This window comes from Geospiza fortis, unplaced genomic scaffold, assembly GCF_000277835.1.
Source record: "Geospiza fortis unplaced genomic scaffold, GeoFor_1.0 scaffold85, whole genome shotgun sequence".
In the NCBI taxonomy this organism is placed as follows: Eukaryota; Metazoa; Chordata; class Aves; order Passeriformes; family Thraupidae; genus Geospiza; species Geospiza fortis.
Window position 1 is genome coordinate 2269548 of NW_005054358.1, and position 10864 is coordinate 2280411.

Here is a 10864-nt window from a genome sequence, read left to right on the forward strand (position 1 = left end):
CTGGATCCCTGGCAGTGCCCAAGGCCAGGCTGGGCAGGGCTGGGAGCACCTGGGACAGTGGGAGGTGTCACTGCCATGGCAGGGACTGGATGGGATTTGAGGTCCCTTCCAACCCAAACCATTCTGGGATTCTTTGGTGGCCAAAACTGCCAGTTCCAGGGAGCAGGAGGGCACAGGGGGCTTTAACCTCACAATGTCCCTCACTGGTGCCTTGGGAGATCTGTGTTGGGCTGTACAGAAGCTGCTGAAGGTTTGCAACTTCCAGCAGTTTCTCCCTCATTTTCTTCCACTTTTAAAGTACAAACTTTCCACTTGAGCTTTTGGACTCTGATCCTTGTGGGTCCTTTCTGTTTTGTGACTCTGCAATATAAAGTTGTGATAAAAGGGACAAGTCCTGGGTAACTTTTACTGTCCTCAGGCCAGACAGGACCTGGCAGAAGATGAAAAGCTCTGCAAGGAGAGCTCTCCCTTTGCTGCTCCTGAGGGGTGAGGGAGCAGTGCCATTGCTCATCTGCTGTCCTTCCTGCCCATGGGGGTCCTCCAGGAAACTTCCCACTGCTGCTGTTTCCTCCTTTGGGAAGCTGTGCTGACGCCAGAGCCCAACACCATCCCTGGAAAATGAAATGCTCGTTGTCACCTCGTGCTGATCTCATTCCTCCTGCTCCAGACACAAATCCAGACTGAGGGAAGGTCCGTGGCCCCGGGCAGCAGGGGATGAAGCTGGAATGAGAGCATGAGAAGGGAGGAAGGGTGACACAGCTGACACTGCAGGATCTGGGATCACCCTGGGGATATGCTGAGTGCCAGGGAGGAGCTGCTGGCTCATATTGGAATAATTACCAATATAGCAGGACAGGACATGCCTGAGCTTGTCTGGCCCTTGGTGCTGAACCAAACAGTAGCAACTGTGGTGTTTCACCCCACAGACACTTTTGGCTCTACGGGTGTGTGGTGTTTCACTCCACAGACACTTTTGGCTGGCTGGTGTGTGGTGTTTCACCCCACAGACACTTTTGGCTGGCTGGTGTGTGGTGTTTCACCCCACAGACACTTTTGGCTGGCTGGTGTGTGGTGTTTCACTCCACAGACACTTTGGGCTCTATGGGTGTGTGGTGTTTCACTCCACAGACACTTTGGGCTGGCTGGTGTGTGGTGTTTCACCCCACAGACACTTTTGGCTCTATGGGTGTGTGGTGTTTCACCCCACAGACACTTTTGGCTCCATGGGTGTGGGGTGTTTCACCCCACAGACACTTTGGGCTGGCTGGTGTGTGGTGTTTCACCCCACAGACACTTTGGGCTGGCTGGGTGCTGCAGTTGGCCCATGGGGACAAGTCCAGGCCTGCAGGAGCTCTGGTGGTGCTGGGATGGAGCTTCCCCCCATAACAGGGGCTGCTTCTCAGGTTTCCCTCTGTTAGAGAAGCTTTAAGGCGATGGTGAAGGAAAGGAGTCAGTTCTGATGGAGGGTTTGGATCCAGAGCTTTATTCTGGCCCACAGGCCTCTGAATGGAGCACCAGCTCCAACAGAACTCCCTGAGCCCGTGGTTGCTGCTCCTTTGAACCCCGGGGAAAGGGGCAGGGAAGGGGGCGGGAGCCACCAAGCAGGGACAGGAGGGGAGGGACAAAGGGACAGAGGACACCTGGATGGCCCAGTGCTCCCCAGGGGTAGAGGGCATCCTTTGAATCTGCCAATCACTCTGGAATGCCAGGACTGACAGACAGCGCTGGGAGGGGAGAGGAGAGGTGACTGACACACCTGGAAGGGAATTATCAGGGGAGGGACCCGAGGTTCTGGGGTAAAACCTGAAATCACAATGCAACAGGCTCAGAGCTGTGTTGGGACTCCAAGGATGGAGCCAGGGGCTGTCCTGGCAGGAGGGGACAGAAGAGGAGAGTCAGGAGCCTGGGATGTGCTCAAAATGAAGATTCCAGCTCAGCCCTCCCATCAGTGCTGGGTCCTCCCTCAGTCCCTTCCCTGTGGGTCACATCCCTGCCAAATGAAGCACAAGTGGCACCTTTGAAGGAGCAGCTGCAGATTAGGAATGCAAAGCTTCCCCCTAGCACTTGGAGCTCCTTTTACCAATTTTTCCCCCTATTCTCCCACCCTTCTCCCAGCTCCTGTTCCTTGTTGGCTTTTGATGAGCATATATGGGTGGGATTTTAGTAAAAATCATTAGTTAGCTGATTAATTAATAGTTAACTGAGGGTATGAAGGACACAGAAGAGTTAAGATGTGCTGGGGGACTGAAGCCTCATGATCCCATATTTATCCACACAAAGCTCTTATGGGAGACACTCCAGTGAGTGCTTAAACAGGGATTGCAGGAGCTGGTCAGAGCTCCAGAAATGGCAGCTGGACACCTTCATTTGTCCAGAAAATCAGAATATTCCAGATGTGTCAGGAATTACCTTGGGAAAGGCCCCAGTGTGGGTCAGGCTGGTGGCTGCACTTTTTTCTCACCCTCATTTCAAGCTAGACCAGCAGGATGTACTTGGACGTGATTTCTGTGATGGTTGGGTGACCTTTCCTTTCTGCCTGCCCTGATCCAGTGATGATATCCAGACTCTTGCTTTCCATGGGATTTTAGCAAACAGCAGGACAATTTTTACTCTCAGCCCAGGACATCTGGGCTATTTCACCTCAACTCATCCCCACTCAGTTCTCATTTGACCTGTGCTTGTCAAAATCACCAAAAGCCAGGGAAAGCTTGAAGAAAGACTGACAAGGAAGAACAGATCCCTTTAAAAAAGTCCTGATGTCTGTGACAATCTTGGCTTCTAGAGGAGATTGTGCTGTGGAGAGAGCTGGAGGATGGTTTTTAGCATTGAGGATGCTAATTTGTGTTTCATGACTGGCTGTAGTGTTTGGCACATGTAATTTTTCAGGTCTTTTTCAAGATGAGAGAGGCGGCTGAGGAATAATTTGTTGGACTGATGCCTCAGATTTTAGCTTTTCTATTTTTCACATTCTGTGCTGCTTTAATGTGTGGGTCTGGGCTTCATATGAGGGGATGCTGAGCTCTGTGCACAAAGCAGGGAGACAAAACAATTCCTGCTCCAGCTGGGCACCAAGGACAAATGACCCAAATCTCAGCCCAGGAGCACAAACACTGTGGGCTGGAGAGAGAAAAACAAGCAGGGTGGGACTGCCTGGGCTAAAGCTGGAATGGGACAATGAACTGCAAGATGCAAATGGAGCAGAACTGATCCCAGGGACAGACCCCGTGCCTGGTTGTGCATTTTGGGGCCATTTTGGTTCATCTTGGGTGCAGCCCTGGCTGGGCTCTTGTGCTGCCCAAGGTGGATCCACTGAAGCTTTTAATACCCAAAAATCCCAAATTTAAACTCAAATCCCTACTTTGTTCTTTAGGTCTGTCCAGTCTCTGTTCTAGGTCAGCCTACACAAGGCATCAGGACAACAATGAGTGCTTTCCACTCCCCACTCCCATCCTGGACTTCACAGGCTCCCTGAACTCCTCTGGAAGGCTGGGGGAGGGCTGTGTGCCTGCCCTGGCTGCCTGTGATAGGTTTTCCCTCTCTTGTGTGCCTGCAGTGAATTTGCCAAGGAGCGGGAGCGGGTGGAGAACCGCCGGGCGTTCCTGAAGCTCCGCAGGCAGCAGCAGATTGAGCGCGAGCTCAACGGCTACCTGGAGTGGATCTTCAAAGCAGGTAAGGCAGGTATATCCCGGGCTTGCCTGGATGTGTTTTGGGGCAAGGGAGCTCTGGTGATGTGTGGGAATCCACAAAATTAGAGGGTTTTGGGAAAGCTGCAAAAGGCAAGCCCCAGAGACAGCAGAACTGTGATTAGAGCTAAGCAGTAGCCATGAGATTGGTCAGCAGAAAAATTACTTAAACTGTAGAAAAGCAAAGACAAATAGAACAATGATCTGTGTTTTAATGTTTGTCTAGAATAACTCTCTAAGCTACAGAAAAGTTTATCTAGAAAGATATTAGGAAGGTTGAAGCTTAATAATGGAGCTCTTTGCATTGTGTTTTAAGGCTCACAAGCAGGTATTGGATTTGAAATAAGAATTGTGCTAACCAAAGGTACATGTGCTTATAGTGATTGGATAGAACTACTGTCAATGTGCTTTTGCTTTGTGTGATTGGTCAAAAAATTTAAAGTGAGTTGTAACATTAAGTTCTTGGTCTGCTGCCTGGGACGTGAGCTGCTGGCATCTTCCCATTGTCATAACCATGTACTGAGACTGATGGTGGAAAATCAAACAGCTCAAGGCACCTTCCACAGCAGCCCCGTCCTGTTTGTGACTTGTGCAGAGACCCCGACTGGCGACAGTGATGGGCTCCAGAATGAGTCCTTGCTGTGGCCAAGCATGGGAAGGTCCCGGCCAGCACTCATTGTTTTTGTTGGAATTTTTTCTGAGCGTTCGCACCAAAGTTATTGCAAAAATATCTTGGTTTGGTTTGAGCAAAACTAAAGGAGCTGAGCCAGCTTTATTGCTGAGATCAAAGCAATTGTCCTAATACAGGATGATATAAAAAGTGATCTGTGGACGCAACAGCTTGGTCAGAAAGTGAGAAAATGAGCTTTGCTTTCTCACTTTTCTCACTTTTTGATCAGGCTGTTGCATCCACAGTGATCAAGTGCCCAAAGCCTGCACAGGGAGGAACTGTTCCCTACCATGAGTAATTTCTGTTTTATTTACTCCCTGCCCCAGCTGGTTTATCAGCCTTTCTTTCTGTGCTGGTAAAACCCACCCAAGTGGCATTTTATGAGCTGCAAAGATCACTTGCATGAAACTCCCCCCAGCCCATATTAACATTGATTTACAACCACTGGAACTGAACATTGCTCTTTATTGCAAGGCGTGAGCAACTTTAACCAGGACCCAGACACATTAATTTAACAGAAAATAGCATTTTTATCAGACTGCAATGATTACCAATAACCTTCCTGCTTTATGGAGGAGCTGATATTTATATATTGACATAACCACAGTCAATTCTTTCATGCAGCACCAAGAAAATGGGGGCTAATTTCCTCCTTGCTTGCTTTTCAACATCTGAGCCAATTGAAAAGGCCTTTTAAAACAATGATGGGGAGGAAAAGAAGTGCTGGTTTCTCAAATGGGTTCCTGGGTGCCATTTTAGACAGATGAGTTTAATCTTTGCTCTTTACAGCTGAAATGTAAAATAGAAATATCAGCAGTTTATGTGGTGCTTTAAACCCATTATTTCTTGTAGCACTGCACTGGGTGACAATTGAGGGCCACTTGTGTTGTCAGACTTTTATTCACTGTGACTGTTCAGCAGCAACTCAGGCAGCCACCCTTCATTCTGTGCTTCTGGAGGAATCAGAAAATAAAGAATTCCCTTTCCTTTCCATTGAGAATTTGTCTTCTCATTAGTTTACAGCTTCTGTGCAGTCTCTAACTCAGATTAATTCCTGCCTTGCCCAGTGGCTGGAGCAGGGTTCTCTGGGCTTCTCCCTTTCTCATCCTGTCTTTCTTTTAAGGCTCTTGGTGATTTTTGGTCTCTTAGTCCTGATCTCCTTCACTAAAACAGAGCTGAGAATTCCCCTGCAGGGTTGAGGGTGGCTTTTTGTCACTCTGGGGCCTGCTCTGCCCATCACCAGCTGAACTTGTGAGAAACTTGGGATGGAGAAATTATAAAATGTACAGTCAACCTCTGCTCCAGTTCCCATCCCTGTGGGAATTCCTGGCTCTTCCATTTCTATGTTGCTAGGGCTGAATAAATGCCACACCAATGTCAAGTGAAACTGCTGGAAAATGCACATTTTTCAGCCCAATAACACACGAGCCAGAAGGCTTTGTGGAACAGGGAGGTGCATGCAAAACAGCTGAATCAGGGAATGTTAAAAATACTCTGGAAAGGCATTGTTGAGAATACAATAGGAATATAAAAGAGCCTCCTAGTACAGCTGAATAATAACAGTAATTAAAATCAGCTTAGCAGTGTTAATAAAATCTTGGAATGAAAATGCAGCGTGAAGGCAAAGCAGAGCAGAGAATCTAGGCTTCAGGACTGAGGCACTGAAAATTGGGACTGTGCCGTCCACGGGGATTTCCCAGGTCTGGTTTGGGGATTTCAGCTCTGAAATTATCTGGAATTCCTTCTCCAGGATTCTGAGCGGGGAGATCCAGCCAGGGAGGACAGGCAGAAGGGGGCAGAAATCCTGCAGCAGCCCCAGGCAGGAGCTGTTTGCACAAAGGGAAGAGCGAAAGCTCCTGGGATTCTGCTCTAATGGAACTCTGGAGGATTTGGTCATTATTCCTGGGAATATCAAATTGGTTTTAAATCCTTCTGCCAGCCTTGACCTCATTGACTTTTGGAGCAAAGAGTGCCAAGTGTTAACACCCAGCTGGATTTTAAAAACCAAACAACCCCACAGAGCTGTGTCCTGCCCTCACTTGCAATCCATTGCCTTTGTGCAGCAAGAGGAAGAATTCAGGAGTTCTTTTAATTACTTTTCTTTTTCTAATCTCCCTCTACCTTGTTTCATCTTATTTTTTCCTGCTCTAAAGCACCCAGAACCAATCAGCCCAATCCTCTCTCTTCCCCTGGAAGCCTCATCAGGTTTCCAATATTTCTAATAACCTCCCTGAGCATTTGGTTTGTTCGATTTTTTTCGCCCTCGTTTATTTTTGATGCAAGGCAGGAAGCATGGAAAGCTGCATTCCAGTGCTTCACAAAATGATGTTTTAATCTTTAGATGGCTTTTGCTCTGTAGTTTTTTACATACTCTGTGTAGCTGCTGGAGCTGGACAGGAGGTGCCCTTGTCCTTTGTAGTGCTCAGGTTTTTGCCTCAAGTGTTGTTTTAGGACCAAGGAAAGCGTGAGTGACTAAAATCACTCCTTTACCTGTGCCCTACCACCCCTCAGGCAACAATAATTTTAATTTAACATTGTTGTTATTGCTCATTGACCACTCTGAAATGTCTTTAATGTTTCTCATTAATGTCAGTAATTTGGATTTTCACAGCATCCCAGACTGGTTTGGGGTGGAAGCCCCAATGTCCAGCCTGGCCTTGGGCACTGCCAGGGATCCAGGGGCAGCCCCAGCTGCTCTGGGCACCCTGTGCCAGGGCCTGCCCACCCTGCCAGGGAACAATTCCTAATTCCCAATATCCCACCTAAACCTCCCCTCCTTCACTCTGAAGGCAGTTGTCCTTTCCAGAGGAATTAAAAAGTGCCAAGTGATGCAATGCATGCAAATGATTTTGCCCCTGCTGTTTTCTCCACTGAACTCCTCAGAACTGCAGGAACTCCAAGGCTGGGGTTTTTGAAGAACAGGGAACTACAAGTTCTCCACATAGAGTAAAGAGTTTATAAGCCCACAAATATTCTTTTGAAGATGTTTCTCTTATCTTACAAGGACATGAATCATTAGGAAAACACTTTGCTCAGAGACTCTAAAATCTTCCTGTTCAGGGCTAATCAAATTTCACATCTTTTGCATTTTAATTCTTTCCAAATCCACCTTTTTCCCACCAAACTGGAGTGCTTCTGTTCTGCTGGAGTGCCAGGTTTTGGGAATGGTTTCACCTCTCTCTGCCAGCCCTCTGTAATTTCAAGGCCATCCCTTGGCATGGCAGAGCTTTCTGAACTTCAGGTTTCAGCTTTCTTTAGAAGAACAGAGCCCTGAGCCCCTGGGAGAGATGGGAACAGAGACCTCCAGCAAAGAACCCTGTGTGTGTCACTGTCATATTTTCTGGAAAAATCCCCTTGCCCAGAATTTTCTCCTGGGAAGCTGAGAAGCCTCGGAGAAAAATGAAAACAGTATTATCTCATTTGCTTCTCCTGTGTTTTCCTCCGTTAGAATGTGGTTGGAGATTGTTTATCCAACATGTGAATTATTTTGGCTTAATGATCAATCATGGTCCAGCTGTGTTGAGGCTCTGGAGAGTCACAAGTTTTTCATTAGTATCTTGTTAAGCCTTCTCTAAGTAGCCTTTCTTTATTCTTTAGTATAGCATAATATAATATAATATAATATAATAATAAATTAGCATTCTAAGAACATGGAATCAGATTCATCATTTCCTCCCCACAACAGGGGACCCCGAAAATACCACACCTGTGAGATGCCAAGGCAGGGTGATTCCCACAGAGACCAAGCAGAGCTCCCTGGGAGGGTGTGACAGCCACTTCTGAGGGCTGCATTTTTATCAACTTTTTCTATTTACCCAGCCAGAAATGAAATTCATTTAGTCTTTGTTATTTCCAGTCATCTGCTGCTCATTTGAGCCCCAAATATCCTCTTTCCCCACACCAAAGAGGAGGAGAAGGGGCACCACTTTTCTTGCTATACGCCAGTCATTATTCATGATTTGGGGAAAAAAAGGAGAGAGCAAGGATTGCATCCTGCTTTTATTTCCCTTCAAGAAGCACCCTTCACAGCCTTAAGCAGGTACTCCTGGTGCTCCAGACCAGGCTGCTTTGCCTTTATTTCCACCCCAGTCACACCCAGCACTTAATGACCAAAACTTCCTCTTGCTGCCGAGACACCCCTGCCTATGACACCCTGGCAAAGCCCCTGAGCCTTTGTTTGGAGGCTCAGAATTGCTGCTCTGGTCCCATCTCTCTGCTGAACATTTCTCCTCATGCAGGGACACCATTTTTGGGGGTTTTTCAGGTGCCCAATTGTCTCCTTCCAGGCTCTGTTAGGGATGACTAAAGGCAGAGCAGCTCCTGAGCCTCTGTTCAGGATGCTGGCTGGTGAAAAACCCCTCCTGGCAGTGCTCAGTGACCTGCTGAGCTCTCTTTTTAGCCTTAAAAACCTCCTGGGGTAGCTGTGGTCCTTTGGATTCCCAGAGGACACGAGGCAGACAGGAATAATGATCAAGGGAGAGAACCTGGGAACGCTGCAGGAGGAGAGCGAGGCTTGAGGGAATTTCAGAGGTGAAAAAGGGAATTTTAAAGGAACAGCAAAACTGAGCCCAGCTGTGTTTACGGATGGAGATTTGCTTGAGCACCAGTTCAGGACCCTGAACTTGGGGCAAAGGTTTGCAGAATTGTCTTGTAAGAGTAATTTGTAGATAGGAATCCAGTATAGCAGCAGCCTTTGGGAAGGATCTCCCATCCCTTCCTCATGTTTCAGGGCAGTCAGACTGGGAATTGCCATTTCAGTCCTCCCATATTTTAGCCCCCAAACATCAGCACAGCTTTCCCTGGGGAGGACTTCAGAAGAACCTTTTGGTCTGAGGTGCTGGCTGGTCAGAGAGGTCTCTTGAACTGCCTAAAAAAGCCCATTTCACTCTTCTGACCTGTCTTAAGAAGACTTGAAAACCACCTGAATTGGAGGTAGGGATTGCAGGCACAACTTGTGGGTTTTTGGAAGGACTTTACACCTTTTAAAGTGCAGCTTTGAGCTCACCTGACATTTTTACCCCTCTCAGCTCTCCTTTCTTTCACATCTCTGGTGCATTACTTTGCACTTCTGTATTTCCTTCCCCTCTGCTTAATTTTCCAGCTTTCCTCAGCCCTTGGTATTATTTTTCAGCCTTCTCAATTTGCTGTCTTATGAAAGTATCATTCCCTCTCTCTCCCAGATGATTAATAAAGAGATTATATAAGGCTTGTGTGGCTTATATAGGCTTATATAAGGCTGATCCCTCTGGTATCCTTCTAGACAGCTCTCAGCTACACACTTTGATGTTTGGCCTCTGGTTTGTTTGTATTTGTTTTTCTGAAATTGCTCTTCCATCTAGACTGGCTTAAATGGACTTTAAAGCAAAATTTGGTTGGAACATGGTGTCAGATGTTTTAGTAAGAGTTAGCAAGAGCTCATATTGATGGAATTACAGGTATGTGAATTTGCCATTTATGAGAATAGAAGGAAGTGTGGAATTTACCAGCTGCCAACTCAATGTTTTGTTTGCTTTGGGTTGTCCTTTAGCAGATCCCCACATCAGTTTCCAGCAGCAAACCCAAAAATCTGGAGTTCTGAGTGCAGTCTCAAGTATTGGCACAGAACTGAGAACTGGCCAGGGGGGTGGCAGTGTTCTGGGAAACCTCAGGAAACTGGGTTGTCTTACACACAGATAAAAATTATTCCATTTTGGGAGGTTGGTTTTTAGTGTTTTCTGGTTTTTTTTTTTTTTAATTTTTAATTTAGGACAGTGCAAGGTTGTATTTTGGAGATGAGTTGCAGAGGAATGGAACGGAGGTGTTGCAATCACTGTGTCAGACAGAGCTCCCCCATGGAAAATGTGCTGTGGATTTTACTTGGACAAAGATTTGATGTGAGGGTTCTGTGGTGACAGTGACTCTCCTGCCGTGTGGCCCTGCTGCTCTCACCCTGAGCCACCACTCTGCTCCCCATGGCTGAATGCTGATTTTTGGAGATAAAGAGCAGTGGTGGGTGTGGAGCATCTTCCCCAAACTGTCTCCAGCGTGGATGGGCATGAGGGACCTTCCTGGGGTTTGCAGGATTTGCCTGGTCTGGAGGAAGGTCCTTGGTTTCCAGAGGTGCCTTGGGGATGAGAGCTGGTGAAGAACCTGGAGTGGGAAGTTCTGAGGAGTGATCCCACGGAGGAAGTGCTTGGTTTGGAATCCTCCCTCTGTGTGAGAGAGACATGGGCTGAGAATAGCTCCTGGCCTGGGTCAGGAATGGTGTGGCCAGCAGGAGCAGGGAGTCATTGTGCCCCTGTGCTTGGCACTGTGAGGGCACACCTGGAGTGCTGTGCCCAGCTCTGGCCCCTCAGGCTGGGAAGGACATTGAGATAAGTGTATCCAGAGGGGGCAACGAGGCTGGAGAGGGGCTGGGAACACAAACCCTGAGAGGAACCCCTGAGGGAGCTGGGGGTGCTCAGCCTGGAGAAAAGGAGACTCAGGGCTGCCCCCATCACTCTGCACAGCTCCTGAAAGGTGCCTGTGCTCA

At 47.7% G+C, this 10864-nt stretch overlaps 1 protein-coding gene across 5 annotated transcripts in view; it reads left to right on the forward strand.

The window, feature by feature from the left end:
- Positions 1–10864, forward strand: part of CACNA1B (calcium voltage-gated channel subunit alpha1 B) — a 330258-nt gene that overhangs the window by 168234 nt on the left and 151160 nt on the right. For all 5 annotated transcript variants that reach the window (XM_031059209.1, XM_031059210.1, XM_031059211.1 and 2 more), the window contains exon 8: positions 3554–3669. In XM_031059209.1, coding sequence (XP_030915069.1) covers positions 3554–3669 — 116 coding nt within the window. The remainder of the gene's footprint in view (positions 1–3553; positions 3670–10864) is intronic.